This window comes from Fukomys damarensis, unplaced genomic scaffold (genome assembly GCF_012274545.1).
Source record: "Fukomys damarensis isolate Sample0158 unplaced genomic scaffold, DMR_v1.0_HiC HiC_scaffold_32, whole genome shotgun sequence".
Classification (NCBI taxonomy): domain Eukaryota; kingdom Metazoa; phylum Chordata; class Mammalia; order Rodentia; family Bathyergidae; genus Fukomys; species Fukomys damarensis.
Window position 1 is genome coordinate 21,900,386 of NW_022900944.1, and position 23,282 is coordinate 21,923,667.

At 41.9% G+C, this 23,282-nt stretch overlaps 1 protein-coding gene across 1 annotated transcript; it reads left to right on the forward strand.

Moving 5' to 3' along the window:
- LOC117283896 (tripartite motif-containing protein 64-like) lies at positions 1 to 781 on the forward strand. Its single transcript, XM_033757767.1, has 2 exons — positions 1 to 165; positions 614 to 781. The coding sequence occupies exons 1-2, from the start codon at positions 1 to 3 to the stop codon at positions 779 to 781; spliced, it is 333 nt and encodes a 110-aa protein (XP_033613658.1).
- The last annotated feature ends 22,501 nt before the right edge of the window (positions 782 to 23,282 follow it).

Consider the following 23,282-nt stretch of genomic DNA (forward strand, 5'->3'; position numbering starts at 1 on the left):
ATGCTATCACGCGTGCAGGGCTATTATCAGACTCCAGAATTCAAAACCGACACTGTCCTCAACAACCTGGCTTCCTGCATCAAACAGGCCAGACCCACACATGCGACTAGCTCTGGGAAGCAGATCTGTGTAGCACACAGGGAGGAAAAAAGGATCTTCTGTGAAGTGGACTAGAAACTGACCACCTCTTTAAGGCTGCTCACGATCACGGGAATATGCTACACATAGCCAGGGCCCAAAGGAGAGGTCTGCTGAGGAATACAGAGACTGAGTCTGTACACAGAAGCCCCAGCCCATGGAACCCAGAGCGGAATCTCCATGAAATGCTGAACAAATTCCAAGTGAATAATGGTGTGGTTCAGAGATAGGCCAGTCACTGTGTGCACCTTTCTGTGGATGACAGGAGGATAGTATTTGGAGATGACAATCACGGTGTGCTGCCAGAGACCCAGACAATGGACACTGAAGCCTTTACGTCCTGGCAGCATTACTGGGAGGTGGACATGGCCCATGCTTCCCACTGGATTCTGTGTTTGTAAAAATGCCAGTACAGGTATTGATCCATACAACATTATTGATTTCAATGAAGCATTTCTTTTATTTTTCATTGAAGAAGAACAATTATAGACTTTCCACCAACTCCCCATACTTCACTTTTTATCTTCAAAGGCCTGTGGGTCAGGTTCGAGTATTTCTGGACTATGGCAATGAGTCTGTGAGCTTCTGTGATATTTTCAATGCTTCCCTCATAGATAGCTTCCCTTTTACCTCCTTCCCCTGAGCTATCCTTTGCCTCACTTGCCCAACAAATGTCAAGTTTCATGAATCTTCATTGATGAACATCCACATCTGAGAAAACTGGTCCAGAGAGCTTTTGTGAGGAACAGGACTCTGCCTTACATCTGTGGGCACACTGGAGTTTAAGGAAGCATCACCACTGTGGGGTCATAAAATGGGATAACTGCACTGAATGTGTCCCTTTATATTTCACTTTAATAAAGTAAAAAAGAACTGCAAAGATGAACTCAAGATCCAGAAGGATTCAACAAAAAAGAATAAGATTGTCAGCCAGAGTCAACAAGTAAGGCATTGTTCTAATGAACCTTTCCCTTGGAATCCACTAGAGAACAAGTTTCAGTACTAACAAAAGTGATGGTTGAGACACCAACATTGAGACTAGTCTCTCTGTGAGGAGAGAACCCTTGAAGGTACAGCACACACAGCAGAGTAAATGAAAGGTTTACATACACATCTGTGTCCTCCTCCCCTCCCTGGGCCAACTAAGCTGGCTCAAGAGCACATGAGATATTGATTCCTCATTGTCTCAGCTTGTGGCATTACAGGCCAGACAGTATCTGAACACACCAGGGACGGATGGCCTCTGTCAACATGTCCAAGTATCTCACATACTTCCAAGTTTCCCCGTTATCAAGTCATCACCCTCACTTGAGGGAAGGACTCACGTACCCTTATCAGAATGGTGCACTCAGGTATATTCCCGACTCACAATCCCACATTCTGTAGCCATTTAAAAGCCTCTGCTGACCCAAACTGTTCTGAGACCAAGAAAGATACCCAGGTACTTTGCGGATGCTTGAAGTCAGGACTTCTATGTCCAAAGCATCTCAGATTACATCTGTTGGGGTCCATATAATGAAGTGAAAATGCATACCGACACCCTGACTGAGGCCAAGGACCTGCCATCTGCCTAGTGGCATGCATGGAAAAGGACTACAAAGTTAAGAACATAGAGTGGAGGTAGGACAATTTGCTCATTTTCATGTGTTTACACCAACCACAAGAAGCACTCTGAAACCAGATAAAAGCATCGCCATGTATCTGCCAACCTTCACCAGCAGCTAATGGAAAATACCATGATCATGGTGGCAGGGGAGAAGAAACTATGCACCGCAGAATATGGAATGCCACATTTTAAAGGAATTCTCACCTACTGCTGCCACTAAATATCCAGCTGGATAAGACAAACACTGAATCTCAAATGACATCATTTATCATGGAGACCAAATTGCTAATTGTAGTTGACTATGCCAAACTCTTTCTACTTTGAAACCTGAGGTACAAGCTCACAAGGATAGGTACCTAAGCTTGGTACTGGTATGTAGATGTGTCTTGCCTGCATGCAAAGTCCCACCATGATACTCTGGAGTCTTCAGCTATGGTTGTCCCCAACACAGAACTCCTTATGGAAAAGAATCTAACAGCCCAAGTTACTGGAAAAAGTACAGTGGGACCCTGACCAGAAAGTCTATTCATCATGTCAAACACCATTCACAAGTAGATAAACTCACAGAAAGCCAAGCCAGCCTTCAACAACACAGAACTCCTTTGTCAATATGCTGAAAGTTTGAGATCCCCATTTCATAATGGATTAGTCCATTTCAAAGGCATTTACATGTTTCCTCAATTGGAAGCCTACATGGGTGCCAAACCCAAGTGGTAAAATCAAGAATGGATCCCATGTGCCACTCCAGATGGGACTCTGGTCACTTCATGATTAGATTAATAGAGGGATAACAGACTGATCAGAAAGAAAATTGAGCTAGGTTTTTTTCTTGGAGAATATGGAAACTCGAGGAACACTATTTGTCTTCCCTTTGGATTTTCCCACCACGTTTTTAACTTGGGCATATTCTGAGACCTCAGAAATGTTCAGAGGACTCAGAATCCCTTAGGATGAAAGTTGGGTCCTACAAGGTACACACCAACCCTCAACCAAGATAAGTTAGACAGTACTTAGTCTAGATAAGGCAGGCATCAGATGATGGGTGTCAATGAGGACTCAAGGTCAACTCCAAGGACAATGCCACTTTATTCCACTAACATCATCTTTTGAGTTCCTCTCAGAAGAGATCTATGGGGCAAGGAGTTGCTGCTCTGCTGCCGAGTGCACACCAAGTGGATCTATGCAGAATGGAGACCAACTGGAACTGGCCACTCAATGTCACACTTCCAGAGCGAGTTCTCCAACTGAGGCCCGAGTGCTGCTAAATGCTAAGGCAACCCCATTTCAGACAAATGAGATGGATGGGTCATTTGGGCTGCTACTTGCCATTGGCCTTGCCGAATACTGAGCATTGCCTTCCAGACAGAGCACTTAACATCTCTTTTCTTTCCTTCAGAGCGTCACACTTGGATTGTGGTTTGATCCTCTCTACCATCCCCACAGGTCCCCCTTCAATTTCCTGCACAAGATGTTTCCCCCTTGCTTCACCTCCACCATGATTTTGATAAGTATGTCATTGACTGTACTGAAAAGTTCTTACTACCCATGAACCACTAACACTGTAAAACCACAGAAGCATCCTGCTTTCACAACTTTGTCTTGCACCAGCATTGAGGCTTCTTGCCAAACACTTTAAGTCCATCGTGATGGTTATGAGCTTTCTTCTCCATCCAGTGAATTACTTCTTGTACCTTCATGTGGAGAGTATACCAGGGACCCATACCTCCCTACTAATCACAAAGTAGAACAATATTGAAAATTGCCATTTTGACAAGGACAATCTGGCTCGTCAGTTTTCAGAGCAAGGGTTTGAAGTCAGATGCTTTCACAGTCTTCAAGTGGAAGAGTTAGTGAACAAGATTCACGAGGGTAGGTTGGGAGCAGCAGCACTACCCACCCATATCCCTTTGGATATGGTGGATTATTAGTTCCCAGACACCCAGGATCACCGAGGTGGTCCTGGCCTTGGTGCACACCTTCTCCCACCCTCTCCACAGGGCAAACTTCCTCATGTGCTACTGAAATGGAAAAAAACAAAAGACAAAGCAGAGACCAATAGTCTCAAAGCTTGACAGATACTGAAGTCTCAAGGCTGACAGTCTCCTGCTAGACCCACAAAGATCACTGAGCCTGAAAGATGAACTGCTGAATCAACAGCTGCCTGTACCTCCCTATATCCTAAAGATCAACTGCAAAAGCAACATTTGTCTCCACCTCCTTACCCTTTGCTAAATTCTGCTCTGTAAAATTCTGCTTGCTTCCCTGCCCTGCTGAAAGAACAAGTTAAAAATGAGAAGAAACTTAGAAACAGGGCTCAGACTGAGCCCACTCTGAGCTCACTGGGCTTGCTGGCAAGTAAACCCACTTCCTTGGTCTGCCTGCCTTCCCAGTGCCATTTTATGCTACCCAGTGGCAGAAGGATATTCTGAGAAACGGTGTACAGCTCGTGGTACACCTAACATTCATGCGAGATGTTAAAGAAATACAAGTCCATGCTGGAGTTCACAGAGCCACTCATGCTGGTGAACAGGAAACGTTTCCCAGTGCCACATCAAGGTCTACAAAGACCCTAAGAGTGCTATGAGCAAAAATCAGGTGCCATGCTTCAAAAAAGCTGCACTTTCTGCCAAAACCAGCAACAAGGAAGGCACTGTCACTCTTTAGCCCATGCATTTCCCTTTTTATATGAAATACACTGCCCTGGCTTCAGCTTCTGTGTAAGGTCCAGTCATGTCAGATGTGCCCCACTTTCATCCCCAGTTGAGACATGTTTTGTTTTTCAATATTTTCATGTTAAAAACCTTGAATGGGCCAGGGATTTAGCTCAGTGGTTCTGCTGCCTGCCTCACAAGTGCAAGGACCCAAGTTCTATCCCTGGTACAAAAAAAAAAAAAAAAAAAAGTCTTGAAAAATACTCAGCAAATTACCTACTCCACAAACATTTGGTGATTTTTTAATGTAAGTTACAAGGTGCCCCAAAATACCTAGATGCTTCAGCTTGTACTCTGTGCCTTTTTATAAAAGCATACTTTGTAATATTTTTAAAGACTTGAAATCCAAGAATTTGATCTTAATTTCCCTTTAATAGGATATTTGAAAAATCACACTATTAAATTTTTCTAACTCATTTAGTTTTCTATACCTCTTACTTGGTCATATATGTTTACTATCTCATGAATAAACAATACTTTATGTGTGACACTAATACTACCATGACTTAAGATTACTAATTCACATATAATATTCCCTAAATAGAACAGGTGAGTTCCACATTTTGTTCATTTTACATGTATGGAAAAGAAGCAAACTCAAATATCTTAGGTAGATGTGCACAATACATTTGCAAGGCAAAAACCTGGCAACGTGTCCACTGGCTTAAATCACCAAGTCAAATTATCCAAGTCAGAAGTTATTAAGGCTGAAAAATAGTCTTGTATGTTAAGAATTATGTGCTCTGGGGAAAAAGGCAGAAAATTGACTCTTAGGTCTTCATAGTGCACATTTTATTATGTGTGCACAAGGAACAGCAATTTCTAAAATCAGTGTGCTAAGGGGAGAAACTGCACATGGAATTACCACCTTTTCTTCACTTACCTACTTGTGTTCAGCTGCAGAAGCTCCCACTTAGAACTACTGAAATAATCTCTCAGAAGGTAGATTATTTGATAGAAGGAATGGCAGTTTCCTCTTAGTAAAACAAATGGTAATTTGAGGTACTATTGATACATTTTTTATGTGAGCCTCTCCATGTCCAACCATGACACAGAAGACACCGAGGTCTGGTATCACCACCTGCACCACCACCACCCACACATTTCCTGGCCCAGTAGCAAAAAGCATGCAGGATGTGAGCAGACCAGAGGTCAGCTATCAGAAAAACCATGGAGCTGACTATGGTGCCTATCTGCCAGCAGTCATGAATGTACCCTTTTCTAGTATTGTAGTCCCATGGGTTCATCATTCAAACCTTGTCCTCCTGCATACACTGGGGCACAAAACATGTGCAGGGGTGGACTCTTTCAGGCAGGAAGCAAGAACCGCCTTATTCTTATCAGAAGTCCAGACTTGTCCAGAATGAAACTGTAGCTGAATTCAGCTACAACTCTGCCTGAAAACATATCCTGTGAGTCATGGATCACACAATCCCTACCACCATGGGTGCTAGGAGTGCTTCATTCTAGAAAGCTGCCAACACTGCTACAATTCTAGCCCTAAGGCCAAGCCATTCATTAGGACATAATTTGTCTCCACAGTCATATTCACCCTTCCCCCTACAAATAGCATCAGACACTTAGAAGCCAGGAGACATGCCCCCCCATATGAAGAGTCAATTCAGAGAGACATTATTGCACAGTGAATTAAGTAGGCAAGGGAGTAGTCTTGATCCTGGTTCTGTAGTTAAGAATTTTCCTTTGATGTGGGCATTCTTTTTAAGAGTTATATATGTATGTATGTATGTATGTGTATACACACACACACACACACACACACACACACATTTAGTTTCTGTCCTGTGGGCTCAGTTTTGATACCAAGTCTATACAATGTCTTGGAGATACCGTTTGACTGTTGGCAGTTCAGAGTTAGGGATGAGTCTTCCAATATTTTTTTTTTGTACAGGGGATCAAATTGGGGACCTTACACTTGCAAAGCATGCATCAGAACCACTGAGCTAAATCCCCGGCCCAAGTCTTCTGATATCTTAAACTATCATTGCATCATAACTTCTTTGGATTGGAAGCTTTGTCATGTTCATATTTTCCCTTGTGGCCCCTTCACTGAAGTTCTTGATCAAAACTTTGTTCACTAGAATCATGGGATTTCTGTTCAACTTCTCTCTGGAGTTCCATTCTCTCTGGGTATACAGAGAACACAAAAGCCAAGAAGTTGAGATTAATAACTATTACTTCCAAGATGGCCCAAATTGTTCCAAAGTTCCCTTTGTTTTGGTCTCATTCTTCTGTCATTTGTTTCTGCTGTTGACCCAGATGATATTCTTGAATATAACTCTGTGGTCATCTCCAACCATGATTTTATCCTTCCTTAAAAGGGATCATTACCAAGGATCCAAAACTTAACTGGCTAGAAGAACTCAAATTGACCAATATGGTCAAAATTTTCATGTTCTAGAGACCCACGGTATCAAGATTGATTGCACCTCAGCCAACTCCCCCTTGCCAACTCTTGCACAAGGTTTGGTGTTGCTGGACGTAATGCTGCTCAGCTAGTCCTTCGTTTTTCGTACTATTCCATTTCACTTAAAGCTGCATCTGAACAATTCTGGCTGTGCCTTCCCCTTGGTGCTCCTGAATAAGCCAGGCTCAAATTACAGTACCACTCTAAAGATCCTGTGGAATTAGAGTATAATTTTCAAAATGGTTCAAGCCAATGATCAAATTAAACTAAGTGTTTCTTCAACTGCAGATACCAATGAAGCCCAGGAAACCCAGTGAAATTCATACTCCTTAAGTAAATCAACTCAAAGCTCACCCACAACCTAGTGGTAATACATGAATTCTTCCCTTCCCAAGTGTTTTGCCTGAGAAAGGTGACATCAGGACACTTTGTGCAACTGGTGCCAATAATTTGACTACCACTAGCCAGAAAACAGAAGTTTATCTGAGGCTCTGGAGACATGTCCACCCCACAACAAAATATGTGAGTGATGAGCATGGGGATAGTGTATAGATATCCCAACATATCACATGAGGCTACATTAGTCCTAGTTAAAGTAAGGCAAGACAATGGATGGACAAAGGGCAAGGCTTCAGAACAGTTTTTAAGTAAGCAGCAGCTAGTTCACCTGGAGTAGTAACTCTAGCTTAAGAGGCCATGTTGATATTATGGACAAAAATGTTGCAAATATCATTCAGCCTAAGGTCACCCCTGTCTCTAACCCAGGTACTGGTCTTTATATCCTGCTGTCAGCTAGAGCACCAAGAGCCCACCTGAGCCTGATTGAGCAGCAGCTACATCTCCACCTTAGTTCCCTTGGTCAAGCACTCTTAGTGGCAATCAGAGCACCCTGCTGCTCCAGGCAGGAAGCATGTCAGTACTTTTAGGAATGTCCCTGCCTCCAGTCTGGAAGCCATGGAGATAAGGTAGTCCCCTGGATCAGAAAAGGGAGCCCAGTTTAGTGGTGGCAAAGTAGAAATCACTCCTAGAAAGTGGTAGCCTGGCAGCAAAGAATACCTCTGAATGACGGCTTCAATCCTGTTCAGCCTGCACAAGGTGGATCCATTTTCATTCTGGCTGATCCAGTTCTATCAAGTGGTGCAGAGTTCCCTGTACTCAACCCAACTCCTCCAGTCTGGAGGCTTTGAACTGCACCTTCAGCATGCTTGAGGCTATAAGCATCAACTTCTATCCCTGGAAAAAGGAAATCTGCAGCACCAACATATACACAGGACATTTTTGTTTACCATGGCAAAATCTACATTACTGGAAGAAGCCATCTTTACCTTCCTGAATTACATGGGCTACATGCATGTGTTGGAGACTGCATACAAGCTCATGGAGAATCTCAGGTGAAGGCACTTTTCTTTGCACTCTTTTGGGCCAAAATCAAACATGAGCAGATGCTGGAATCCACTCTCAAGTGAAATGACAAGGGCTACTGAGCTGGATATATGTGAATGAATGCAAGACATGGGAGACATGGAGACCTGAGTACTTCCATGGTCTCTGTGACCTAAAGAAGTTAGCCAGTGACCAGTGGCCAAGGAGTACTGCAGGCCTCAGAGTGATCAGGCCCTCCAGGTCAGTGGATATTATAACAGCTCTGCTAGAAGAGCAAAAAGCCACCTAGAAGGCCCCATGTGTAAGTCTACACCATTCTCCCATCTTATGTATAGACGGGTTCCATCTTTCGCTTTTCTAATACAAGTGCTACACCACTGACCTTCTGGGTTTCATGGTGAAGTATCAATGCCTTGATTGGAAGCAGAGACCTAAACTTGACCACATAGGTGGTAGGGTGCTGGGTGCACCCACACTGGAGTTCACTTAGCAACTCATCTCAACTGATGGCAAGGAGAGAGTGGCACTTCTGTTCCAGTTCATTTGTGCTGATCTCTCCACTCACTGTTTGATTAGTTTATGGCTTTGTTTCTTCTAAAGAGGATTTCTGTCTCTGGAATTCTTAAAATGCCTACCCCTCCCCACTGCAAAGCCAACATGGACTGAGAAAGGCCCTTTGGGTCATCTCCAAATGCCTACACCTCAACAGTGAGCTCAAGACATGTTAGCTTGTAAAATGAGCTCTTCTGCCATGCTGGCCCTCTCCTGATGGCTCACCCTTTGGCCATCTTGTTTATATGCATCCCCGGAAGATTCCCCAGCTTCCTGGCTTTCCTTCTTCTCCAGGTGGCAGGTGAATCAAGTCCAGTATTAGCTGAATGTCATGTCATTACAGTCCATGGTGTTTGTGAACTTTGCTCCAACACATGAAGTGTGGATTTTCCACAGCAGCATTTGAAGCCGATTAGGGTATGACCTGTCAAATCCAGGACACCTGCACGCAAGCCCTACACCTGGGACCAATCAGAGAAGGCCATCTTCAATTCATCTAGCATTAAGTCAACAGGCACTTGATAGGGCAGCCAAGATCAGACATAATGAGGGATATGAAAGACAGCCACCATTAACCTCATTGCTACTGTAAGCTCTTTCCACTTTGCCCTCTGCAGAGTGAACTTCTGCTTTAACTGGGCTCATACTCTATACAGCATATGCCTTTTCATACCTTTAATGTCTTTAACATAAAACTTCCCTTTTTCACATGTTTGAGTATGCAAAAGTAGAGCTGTCCTTGTACTTAGAACTTAAGATTTTTGTCCCTTAAATGCTAAAAAGGATGCTTCTATCTCTATTACCTAAGAGATAAAAAGTACCAAAAATTTGTGTTACTAAGATAAATGTAAGGGATGTTTTCCAAGTGGCTAGACAGAAGAGGCTCCAACCTTTTCTTCTCTCAAGTAGCTAGTTATAGACCCAGAGGATTCCACTTTCACTCTTTAGGGAATCATAGTGGTACACAGAGTATTCACAGTTTCAAAGAAAAAAGTTTTAAAGGTAGTGTTACATTTCACCAGAGAGCTTTGATAGGTAGTACAATTGACAAACACAAAGGACATTCCTGGTGAATCAACAATCCTGCATTCTTCTTCATGGGACACCATCTGAAGGACCCCAGGCCTAGTGTCTCTCCACAGGCCCCACAGAAAACATCCTGAAGTTCCCAGCTACCTTGCCATTAGGCTGTATCTTAAACATTGAGATCAATTTGACTCATAAGGACTCATGGTAGGTTACAGGATATGGAGAGGTCTAAGGAAGGCACTGGTGCCGCTTGCTCTTCTAGAGATGTCTGGTCATGTTTGAGCCTCACAAAAGATGCTTCTGGGAATTCAATGGGCTGCATCCTTCTGCATGGGGCACCATCTGAAGGACCCCAGACCTAGTCTTCTCTCCTTAGGCCCCATACAATACTGTTTGGATATAGTAGGAACTAGGAAATGGTGACAGATGGGTACAGAATGGCAATCTAAACTTTGATATTCTTCAATTCAATTTTGACTGTATAGGGCAAGGAAGGTGGTGAAAAATACCTTATGTTCACCTTTTATAGCTCTTTATATCTGGAAAGGTCCAAGGACCAAAGTACTTAAGACTCCAAGGAGAAGGAAATTTATATGAATGATCCTGTCCTAACAGTTACCTGTTTCTCAGGGGGATATGGGTCTCTTCTACCTGTTTCATGAAAACAATCACACTGGGTGGTGTCCTCAACCACCTCCTTATAGTCTTCAGGCCAGTAAATCAGTGCCCTCTTGGTACTCTTCAGACAGCTTTTAGCCCCACAGGACATACTCAGTTTACTCTCACAGCTCATCCTTGTCCCTAAGAGAGGTCGCAAGAGTAGAGACAACTATTCAAGTCCAGGTTCCTTTTTTAGTAGCAGATACCCAACAATGCAAAGAATGGTTAGGCCAATTTGCAGGAAGTATTGTAGGTGTGCTAATGGGTTTCAGACTTTGACCTCTGCTTTTTACCCATCATGGTGAGATGTCTTATTTGTCTTGGCCACTTGCTACGCCCCAGACCCTTATCACCTAATTGCTGAACACAACATTTTCTATGCTCAACAACTGGGATATATAGGAGGACAAAAGGAGAAAGACTAAGGAAAAAAAAGACAGGCCAAAATTATGGCTGTCATAATTGGCAATGTCTTAAGCACAACCAAGCTCAAGAAGGGAAGACCCAAGATCAATCAGGGAAAGAGTTCAATTTTTAAATGCAAAGAAATGACACTGGGTACATGAGTATACCAAGCCACCACCTGGGCCCTGATTTGTGTTGTGTGTGCCTAACTTATGGCACTGGAGGATTAATTGCCCCTCTCCTAGACAGGGTTTAGGCCAACCAAAACTCATCTCCCATTCTGATGAAGAGGACTAAAGGCACTTAGGGCAATCTGCAATGCCCACATCCAAAGGCATCCCCATCTCCTGTTAAGAAACTCTGGACATCATGGGTAAGCAAATTCAATTCCTTACTAAAGTGGCTTACTGTTTTAACTTCCTTATCTGGAAAGCCCTCTCCTAGGTCTGCAGCCATAATTGGAGTTAAAGCAACCCCTAGCTGGATCTTATACTTGCTCTGACATGTCAATTTCAAAGTCAAATGTTCAGCCATTATTTTTTAGTAGTTCCACAGTCTCTTACTGGGGAAAAATTTACTAGCAAAATTGCGAGCATTTCTCCATTTCTGGAAAAGGCCAAAGAGGATTTTACCTGTTGGGATTATATCAAACCTCCTTGATCTAATTAGCCAACAGGTGAATCCTGCTGTATGGTATAATAGAACAGCTCAGAGGGCAATAGCAGCTACAACTATGTTAACAGAATCAGCTACAAAACTAACTTTGGGGGAAAAGCTAGAAGTTCTATTCTTCAGACAAAAGGTTTATTTGGGGTTGATAGGGGGACAGCTTACCAAGTACCAGGCCATCTTTCTAGATACTCCTGAAGTTACCATAAAAACGTGCACTACTCTTACTCCTGCCTCACTGATGCCTACAGGTTTAAAGGTTAGCTATGCTTTTGGTGAAGAGGTGGTTTCTCAGACCTCTGCAAGCAAGCAGAACATTAGTGATCTGTCCCTGCAAGACTGTGAGGTAATGTGGTTCTCTGATGGAAGTAGCTTTGTCCAAGGAGGATATCAAAAGGCAGGTTATGCAGTTGTGAGTTCATAACAAGTCACTGAAGCCAAACCCCTCAACCCAAGGACCTCTGCTCCAAAAACAGAACTCATAGCCCACACTCAGACAATGATAGCAGGAAAGGGCAAAAAGCTAAATATTTACAGACTCCAAACATGCCTTTCTGATGCTATATTTTTATGCCAAAATCTGGAAAGAAATGGGCTTGCTAATTAATAAGCAATCATCTATCAAGCATAAGCAGAAAATTCTATGAACTCCTAGAGGCAGCCTATCTTAGGCAGGTTGCTATCATTCATTGCAAGGGACACCAAAGAGACATGTCTAAAGTATTTTTGAGAAATCAAAAGGCTGGTAGAGAGGCCAGAGCAGACTTCCTCATTCCAGGATAAAGCTAGGCACACTTGAACTATCTAAGAAAAAGGACCACTTAAAAGAAAGCTACTCCAATAAACCTATGGAAAACCTGAGGCTACTCTTCAAATATCAAGATTCCAGATAATTAAAGTCACTAATGATCCCTAAGCCACCATAGCTTTAATAGAACTGTGGTTTTTAATTAGCTCCATAATGTGATTAATCTCAGTAAGGCCATGACTTCTGGCTCTTGATAGCCTAATATCCCCCATTGCCATATTTTCTCCACAGAAGCAATGAAATCCCTAATTGCTAGATCTATATTAGTCCACATTTTAAGACAGACCAGAAAATATTCATCCCATATTTGAGCTCTACATCCCCAACCCAGTAGTGAAATTTATGCATTCAGGGTTTCAAGTGGTGATCCAAACTACAGCCTGTGACTTTAGCATATTCAAACTTTCATTAAATAGGTAGATCAACACCTCTTCACATATACAGACTCCTTGTTTTCTGACAGGTTTTTCTTTTCATTCCAGCTGGTGAGCCACAACAGCCCAAGGTGGTTAGAGAGAACCTCAGCCAGTAATAGTTATATAAAGTTGGACTACCACACTCTCAACAGCCCATAAATAATTATGGGGATTTATGTCCCTTGGGGCAAAATGTAGCAGGAGATTAATGATCTGACACAGATCTAGGGCACACATGCCCAAGCCTGTACCTAGGACCAATCAGGACCAATTCTGGCATGAAATCAAGCAGGTTCTTGATATGATGGTCCACATTAAAATGATGGTCACATCAAAATGAGATACAAAAGAGAGCTGCCATTAACTGTTGCTACTATAAGTGATAGGGAAAACTTTTATAAATAGCAAAAACCTACAAAGTGTTGCAAGTAAACTGGCTTCTGCTGTCTCTTAACAGCAGTTTGTTTGTTTAGCTCAAATTAATTAGGCACCGAAGGCACTAATTGCTGAATGAGGCATTTGGTCTTACCCTGAAATAACAGGGCACATCAAGGTCTTGGGCTCCAAAGAGACTGGAGCCACATGATCATGAAAGTGTCCAGATGAAGGGACCATTGCCAACATTCGCTCCTGTGACCCTGAACACCCCCACTTCCTATGGGCTAGAATAGACAACTAGGTGAATCTTAAAGGTAAACTCCCCAACTGCAAAGAAATGTTACATCTGGGTTGAAGAGATTAACTATTTGGTGACCGTGATCTGAACGGTGAAAATGAAATGTAACCACTCAAATGAAGTTAAGGCTGTAAAACCCTCTAAAAAGAGTTGTAAACCAGTGTGTTGTGGATCCAGGCACAGCTTATGGGCAATTGACCCTGATCAATGAGTAAATTTGTTATTTTACTTCCATTCTGCTGCCTCTGTGTGTGTCACTTACTGACTCCTTCCATAACATAAGCTCTTTCAGGGCTGGGGATTTAGCTCAGTGGTTCTGCCACCTGCCTTGCAAGTGTAAGGTCTGAGTTTAATCCCCAGTACCAAAAAAAATAAATAAAACATAAGCTCTTTCAGTGGCCCACTCTGCAGAGTGTACTTCTTTTCCTACTTCAATTGGCCTGCATCACTCTACAAAGCATGCTCCTTTTTATACCATTAATAAATGTAAAGCCTTGCTACACCTTTATCATGTGTTTTGTCCAAATCTATGCTCTGGAAAAGAAACCAGGGAAGAGCACAGTAACCCAGGCCCCAGTAACAGACTTTTTACCTTTTTGCACAGGCCCCTTTTACCATAGATATTTGAGATTTTAAAATATTCAACTTTCAACGTGTTTCAAAGTGGTTTAAAATAAAAATTGTGTGGCTGTTTATAAGAATGATGGTGTTCTTAGTCTTCAGAAGTCTCATCCCCTTACCTATTGTATCTTCTACTCACTAGAGTGCAATAGACTTTGGGGCAGGGAGAAACACAGACCATGTTGACTTGATGGAGAGCCTATGATAAATACTGTACATGTACTTAAGTGATTACCACTGGTTCTGAAGATTATGACAACCCATCCTTCAGATCTACAGCCTTTTCTCCCTCACCCTGCACCCCAGTACTGGGGATTGAACTCAGGACCTTGCACTTTTGAGGCAGGCAGCAGAACCACTGAGCTAAATACCAGGCCCTACAGCCTTGTTGTTTTGATGCTTGCCAATAATTACCTTAACTAGACTTTTTGGAGTTTTGTGGGTTTTTGTTGTTTGTTTTTGAGAAAGGGTCTCACTTTTTAGTGCAGGCTGGCTTTCAATTATCTAGCCCAGGATAGTCTCGAACTTGTGGCAATCCACCTTCCTCAGCCTCTGAAGTGCTGGGATTATAGGTGTGTGCCACCATGCCTGGCTTGAACTTGAATTCTTTGGGGGGGGGTACCAGGGATTGCACTTGGGTCCTTGCACTTGCAAGGCAGGCCTCCGAACCGCTGAGCTAAATCCCCAGCCCTCAAATTCTTGAATCTTGTTTCAAAAGGAAAGCATTTCCCACCATACCTCCATCTTCTTAGTCCTTTTCACCACTTCTCAGCATTCACCTGCAACAACATTTGCAATGTTTTCACACTAAAAATGAGCAGGAGTGAGCCCTCTGATTATCACTCGAGCCTTTATGCTTCCAGACTCAAAGGCCCTCAGCTCCCCATGTGAATCGCCAACTTCTGGATTTTCCCTTTGAGGATGCCAAGCAGAAGCAGGGCAAGAATTTGAAAGGTGTATTGTGAACTAATATATTTCAGCCATAACTGGTGTACATAAGAATTTATGTCCAACAGGATTTTCTGGGAGAAAGGTGTTCAGTACTTGCATAAGTTTAAATCTGGCTGAACGCTGATGCCACTGAATTTGCACATGTTTTTCTAACTCATTTGAGTTCTTTAAAGTTTTCCCAGTCTTATATGACTTTTCTATATACCTGGTAGATCACGTATAGGTATACAATGTGTATATGAACCTGAATTTCAACCAGTGATTACTAAGACCAGCATGTTTGGGGCATTCATTCTTTATAAAATGTCACAAACTGGTAAATGTAAGAAGGATATCCACATCAATATGGGATCATTTCAACCTTATATTGGCCTAGATATAGCCTGTCTTAGGAGTCTCTACACCTCATGCCCCTCAATTTAAAGTATTGTCCTTATTCAGAGATGATTACTCAGTTCTACTTAAATCCCCAAATATTACTAGCAAGATTACTGACTCTGGAAATGGAATGGACCAGTTTAATACATTCTCAGGAAAGATCTGTTTGATTGTAACTATACAAATCTTCTATGTGGTAGGTAACACATACTGAGCTTATTTGGCTGAAGTAAAAAGGAGATTCACTGGATCACAAATTGAGAAGCAAAGGGCTGGGGATTTAGCTCAGTGGTGGGACCACCTGCCTTGAAAATGCAAGAAACAGAGTTCAATCCCCAGTTCCAAAAATAAAACAAATTGAGAAGCCCAAATGCAATGTAGACTCCATGAGGCTGGTCCAAGAGGCTTGACTTCAAGAACCAATCTGTTTCTATTTTCTCCACCATCTTTAGCATCAGATTACTTCTCAGGGTCCACAGTGAACCCTTCTCCATGGGAAATTCCAGGCTCCCATTCCTGTAAGTGTACTGAGCCTCATGGCCTTCAATATTTTTTAAAGACTCTCCTAGAAATGAGAATTGCCAAGTGCAGCAATGTTGCCTTGGGTTGTTAGTCCATCTTGATTGCATATTCATCCCCAAATTAGTCACAGCAGTCATGGCAACTCAGTGACATGAAATACAATTAAACCAAATCAGTCACCGCTACAACCGATAATAACCAAGGACAGAAGTACAGTGGATGAAACATGTCTCCACAAGGACATCAGGGATATATAGAGCTAGAAATGTGGGTGCAGCTGGTAATGTGGAAGAAAACTGTTTAGGGAGTATCTGACAAATGTCCTCTAGAAGACACAGACATAGTGTGCAATCACTAGATATCGGAGTTGACACTTTCTTGCAGATACCTCCCAAAGTCCCAACACCACCTTCAGTTTTACTGATGCTTGACGCCCCTCAGCTTGACCTAACTGGTAAAATCAAGAGACTGTCAAAATCTTATTGAACCATTCTGTGCTACTTGACTCACTCAAAAACACAGTCAGACCACTGGTCCTTTTGAGATCACTGGTGATGACCACACTTAAAGAACAACTCCTCAGTAACCAAGAAATGTGTGGATACACTTCAGGATTCCTGAGGAAACTCATTCTTCTCACTATCTCTCTACCCCTAATGATGGTTTGTTTATAGATTCTGTAATGTCCAGGACAAAGTAGTGATTTTATTGTTCTCCCAATGTATTTTATGACCAGAATTCAGGCCATTTTAGCAGTTTTATAAAGGTCTGCCCAGTTGGAAACTACATACATATTTTTTTAAAACTCCACTAGAATTAGAACTATTCAGCAACTGATTCGCTTTGCTCCCTATGTTCTAGGGTAAATAACAACAGAGTATATGACCTACCTCAGACATAAGTGAGTTTCCCACCTTCTTTGGGTTCTAGGCTTCCTCTCAACTAGAGATCTAGTAGACACACAATAGTTTACTCAGCTCGCTGGGCAGACTGTCATTGACAAGCATAAGGAGTAGTCATGACAGGGAAACTGAGGCCAGCCCATTTTTCCAGGATGGACCTCTCCCCACAAGCAACACTAAGTTAAAGACTACACACAAGCCTACCCAAAATCCTGCACCACGTCACTCCAAGTTGAGCATTTGTACCTTCCTTTCTTTCTCTGCCTTGAGAGATGAAGGACCTCCTGTGTCTTCTATTTTTAAGACATTTACTCCAATAAGTTTCCATAAGCCCAATTCTGTTTTAGTGTTTCTTTCATATTGGACTCAACCAAACCCAGGAACTTACTGATTTTCCCCACCCTGACTCAACCTCCTTACACTCTCTCTCCTTATTCTTCTGTCTGTAGTAGTAAATCTAGTAATGAGCTTTTCACAAGTACCAGAACCAAGAAGCCTTATTATATAACTAAAGATTGCATAAAACATTTACATAAAATTATGACTGCTTTATGTTTATATTCAACCTTATTTTTGTATGAAAATTATGTAAATTTCCTTTTGTCCACTAGTTAGCAAATATAACATGACCTTAAAGTTTTTCTCCCCCCAAACCTAGAAATCAAACTCAGGACCTTGCACTTGCCAAACAGGCACAGTGCCTCTGAGCTACATCTCCAGCCCTTTAAAGTCATTCGTGCTGTTGTACAACTTGAAAATTATGTCAAGACACAACTTATGGTATTACTAACCTCATGGCACCTTGTACAATATTAGCTGGTCTATAACTAAGACAATATGATTCTTTACTGCAATGTCTAGGCACTGTACAGTTATAGATTATGGCCACTATTGTACCAGTGAAATGACAATTTTGAGAGGCCTGTACTGTATATGTCAGTTATTGCTTATGGATCTCATATGCACCTCAAGATTGAGGTAATGTTTAGACAAATTCTGCTTCCACTATAGAACATAAATGGAACATATTGACCAATGAGAAAGTATATTTTAAATTACTTTCAAATTTTTCATATTCTGTAATTGGTATGACTTAAATGAATTGACTCAAGTGGATAGTGAGTGTACTTATTTTAAATGTTATATTTTTCACTTTTTAAAAATTGATTGGATATTAAATTGCATGAATATCATTTGTATTATCCCCAATAACAATACTCAAGCTAATTTTTTTTTTTGGTGGTACTGAGGATCGAACTCAGAACTCAGGACCTTGCACTTTCGAGCCAGACATGGTGCCATTAAGCTAAAAATCCCCAGCCCTCAAACAAATTCTTTTTTTTTTTTTTTTTTGGTACCGGGGATCAAACTCGGGTCCTTGCACTTGCGAGGCAGGCCACCGAACCACTGAGCTAAATCCCCAGCCCTCAAACAAATTCTTAAAAGATAAATTATTCCTGATGAAAAGCAATTACTTGGGTTTTGGAAGAATCTTATTTAAAGGAGGAGAATCAGCTAAATCCAAAGCGTTCAATGTCAGTCTTAGAATGATTAGCTACTATGTTCTGAGTCAGACACCACAGTTGACTAGAGACCAGTTTTTTCCAAATGACTCTCATATTTAGGTCTGTTCTATGGCGGGGGCTGGCCACCTATGCCCCACAGGTCAAATCTGGTGGGCTGCTCCATTTTTTGCATATAAATATTGTCAATAGCTGCCTTCTCAAACAGAAGTTGAGACAGACCAATGATCCACCGAGCCTGAAATGTTTATAATAGGTCCCTTTACACAAAATTAGACAAAAAGATTACTGGCCCATTCTTTAAGAAAAAGACTGTCATTAAGAGAAATGCTGGTTTTCAGGGAAGAGAGGAAGCCAAATAAGTGATATGTCGGTATCTGTATTGCCGTTTAAGAAGCTAAAAACCTTAACAGGACATTAAATATAAAATGTAAATTGAAAAGCTATAGTCATTGTCTTAGTTACATGAGAATGTTTTACCACTGGAATAATCTAAAGATAGTCTTATTAGTGGCATAAGAATATAGGTTTCTGTAGATTATTCTAAATAGAACAATAACAGTCTTTATCCTGTAACAGAAAATAAAGCTCTTTTAATGTACATAAAGACTAGTAGCAAAAAAGACCTCCTTCCTGAAATGTGCTAAGGGGCTTATAAAAAATTAAAAGAGGGCCAGGGATTTAGCTCAGTGTTTCTGCTGCCTACCTCACAAGTGCAAGGTCCCGCGTTCAATCCCTGGTACCAAAACAAAAAAAAATTTTATATAACCCTAATTTTCTGACAAAAACAAATGTTGTATATGGGTTTAAGTCATTAGATCTGAAGTCTGCACTGATCCCATGTGAATCATAATTTTAAGTAAAGGTAGAAGTTCTGTGTCGTTTCTTAATTTGTATCCCCTATACTCTAATGGTTTTTATGATTATCCCTTTCTCCTTTTTTGAAAGTATTAGAATTGTTTATAATGAAATTAACCTTGATTAGAAAGAAAAATAGCAAGGTATTTATTGTTCCAATGACCATAATTTAGAAATCACATTTAAACAAGTGTTTTGTAGGCTGGGCATGGTGGCACATGCCTGTACTCTCAGCACTCGGATCACTGTAAGTTCAAGACCAGCCTGGACCGCATAGTTGAGTTCCAGTTCAGTGTTAACTACATAGTTACACAGTGAGACACTGCCTCAAAAAAAAACAAGTATTTTGTAGCGTTACATTCCTTTTTAATCCTCTCAGTAGAGAATGTCAATTCTCCAAGTTGTATGTTAAATCAATCCTACTATGAACTCATTACAAACATACCTAAGTAATCCTAGAAATAAAGTGTAGAAACTATTAGAAAAGGTCAAATGGAACCAACTACAGAAGGCTGAAAAATGCAAAGTTCATTGTATTCAAAAATATAAAGGAGCTGGGGATTTTAGCTCAGTGGTTCCGCCGCCTGCCTCATAAGCACAAGGACCCAAGTTTGATCCCCGGTACCAAGCTCACATCAAACCCACTTGTAAAACATCAGAACCCTTCCAACTGTCTTGCCTCCAACTAAGGTGTATCAGAACACTTTGTGCAAGTGGTGCCAACAGTTTGAGTACTGGTCAGAAAATAGGAGGTTTATCTGAGGCAACAAGACAGATCATAACATCATAGATCCATCTGAGTCACTACAGAGGCCAGGTCTGTCCTGGTTGAGCAAAGGTATGTTAGATGTTCAATGAGTAAGAGGCTGATTCAGTGGAAGGGGTGATTGTAGCTTAGGGAGCCATGCCAATATCAGGGACAAAAATTATTGCACGAGCCGTACAGTCTGAAGAAATTGGCTAGATCCTGGAAGAGCAGGGTCACGGTTTGGTGAAGACATCATACTCCCTCCACCCAAGGACACTCTTCCATTGCAATGGTTCACTGGGAGGTAAGGTAAGCAAACAATCTCATTCTCCACGGAGCAGTCTCAATCACCCTGGCCATGTTTTTCAATGTTCATGGAATTATATGATTTAGTCCCCTATTTAAAGACCCGGTCAAGTGAGGCCCAGGTATCCACAATAAAGACTATTCCCATGGTCATAAAAAACTATACAGAAGCCATGCACAAAACTGTTGAAGCAGCATTTTCCTGTGTTGTTCAAAATCCAAGGGGAAACCCACTCTTTGCTGCAATGTAGCCAAGAGTTCTGGCACCAGACAGGATCTTGATACTGCAATTGATTTCAAAGAAACTTCAACCTGGATTGCTTCATAAGGACTTAATGTGAAGATGTGGGAGGCTGTCCAAACTAGAAGGGCACAAGTCACTTGGATCAACTGGTCAGGCCATCATAAGTCAATTTAAGTTGGTTTCATCAGAAATGACTTACTCTCATCTGCATCACTCGAATGACCAGTGATGTGACACAACACTGAGATTCCACCTCACCCCACAAAGAATGGCTGCTATCAAGAGATCAAACAATAACAAATGTTGGTGGAGTTGTGGGGAGAAAGGAACCCTTCTCCATTGTTGGTGAGAGTGCAGACTGGTGCAACCACTATGGAAATCAATATGGAGATACCTCAAAGAGCTGGAACTAGAGGTTCCATTTGACCCAGCCATCCCTCTGCTGGTATCTTTCCAAAAGAACTAAAAGAATCATATCACAGTGATATATGCACACCTATATTTATAGCAGCACAACTTGTAATAGCTAAAACTTGGAAACAGCTCATTTGCCCATCAGTTGGAGACTGGATGAAGATGTGGTTTTTCTATAAAATGGAGTACTACTCAGCCATAAAGAATGATAACATAGATTCATTCATAGGAAAATGGATACATATTGAGGATATACTCCTAAGGGAAGCAAGTAAGTCACACATGTGTAAATACCGAATAGTTTCACTGGTATGAAAAACTATAATAGTACATAAGATCCTAATGATATTAGTTGACAATGTGAAATAGGAAGAGAAGGGCTAAAGGTGTAGGGCAAGTGGGAAGGGCAGGGCAAAGGGAAAAAGGGAAAAGAAAATATGAGAAAATGAAAAAATGCAAATGAAGTATTTGTAAATGGGGAGGGGAGGGGGGTGACAGGAGGGCAGGGACAAGGGGAAAAAATGAGAACCAAGACCTGTCATGTAAAGGTACAAGAGCCCAGTGATGAATGTAACTGTACTGTATCCCTAAAATGTACCAATAAACTCAATAAGAAAAAAAAAGGGGGGGGTTTGACTCCACCACCCTCCTACCCAATGTTAACCAAGAGATTGGTGCATTTCATGCAACTAAGAGGCTAATAGAGCTACAAGGAGAGGACAAATTCCTTTACCTGACAGTGAGGCTAAAAGGACACAAGGTTCTTTCTCCTGCGGGATTCCTGAATCTATGTGTCTAGTGTCAGAGATACTCCTTTGGAGATTAACATCTAGGGTATCCTGTTCAAAGTTATGCAACCACAAAGTTGACATGGTATTTCTAGGCCACTGATCAAAAAATGGTGTTAAGAAAGATGAAGCAGCAGTTGAAGTGACTTACCATGGTTCAAAGGTAGAAATAAGACTGAGCCTGCAGTCTTGCTAACTTGTTTGCTTCAGCAGTGAGTCACCACAAAGAATGAACACTTGGGGGGAAAAAAGACCATACAGTCCAAGACTGAATCCACTTTTTATTCATAATTCTGCAAGACCTTTTTTCTGCAAGCCCCTGGAGCTAGGAGTATGCACTCCATGACAGACTCCTCTGTGCAGAGGGTTTGCTGGCCTTTCCAAGAGAAATGGGGCAACTCATGACTTTAGTACCTGTGCATATATGTTCATAGCCAGTTAGAATGAGTAGCAGTGAAGACAAAACATCCTGAGCAGATAAACACAGAAGAGGAAAGCAAGAGGTAAGCAATGTATCTCAGGTAGTGTTTCCAGTGCCACCCAAGAGTGTCATGGTTTGGTTATTGTGTACCATTCTTTTTGTGCCTATGCTGGCAGAAACATTGGTGGTCATCATGGGCTCATGAAGACTGTCATGGCCAGAGGTTTTCACCTCAGCTTTCAATGGTCTTTGGGTGCTCCAAATTAAAGTCAAAGCCATTTATTCTCACTCTGCTAGTGTAGCAATTGACCCCAGCAAGACAGCTCAGCTATTGCCTAATGTCTGCTAAGTCGTTAGGGGAGCTTATTAACCCCTGCTTGTTCTTCAGCTTTTGACACCATTGGTAGTAGAAACGATTTACAAATCCCCTTTCCTGAGGTGACTGGAATGAACTCCTTTTCCTCCACTGGATCCAGCCAGACTTGCAATCATGAGAACCACTGTGAGAGCACAATAGCTTGTGATGCTGATGAAGAGTAGCATCCCCAAAATGAATTATTTGCTGAGCGTGCAACTGACCGATCCTGAAGGTGGCTAAGTGTTTTCTGTCCATCACCTTACCCGCCAAAAAAAAAAAAAGGCCTTTGGGAAGCAGGATCTCAGATTCTCTTAAATCCACTCTAGTCCAGCACTCCCCTCCATGGGATAACCAGGTGCATGCAAGACCAAGGCGGCAGCTATCCCTTCCACAATTCCCTGAACTGGACTCTGATGCACATCTACAACTGCTCAGTATGATCAAGAAAGATAAGCTTAGTGATGTCCATCTCCATCCCAGAACAGGCTTCTCCCCAGAGATATCCTCACTACTCAGCTCTGTAAAGATAGTGAGAATGAAGCACATTCACACTAGAAGGTGCAGGCCCCACTTCCTAGAAATTAAAGTCAAACCCAGCTATACTGTGAAAATGCACTGCACAAAAAAAATCAAGCACATTAAGGGCCCCAAACATGGAAAATATTCTGCCAGCCAGCCCAGGGCTAGAGACTAAAGCAACCATGACCGACCCCAGTTAGCAGGACTGACTATCCCAGACTTGAAATGCCTCATTGGGTTCCAGGGCAGCC

What these genes read in the sequence shown, in the direction of transcription:
- LOC117283896 (XM_033757767.1), top strand. Translation starts at nt 1, where the DNA reads ATGCTATCACGCGTGCAGGGCTATTATCAGACTCCAGAATTCAAAACC. An exon ending in AAAAAAGGATCTTCTGTGAA is followed by an intron (nt 166 to 613) that starts GTGGACTAGAAA and finishes TTTTCATTGAAG; the next exon opens with AAGAACAATTATAGACTTTC.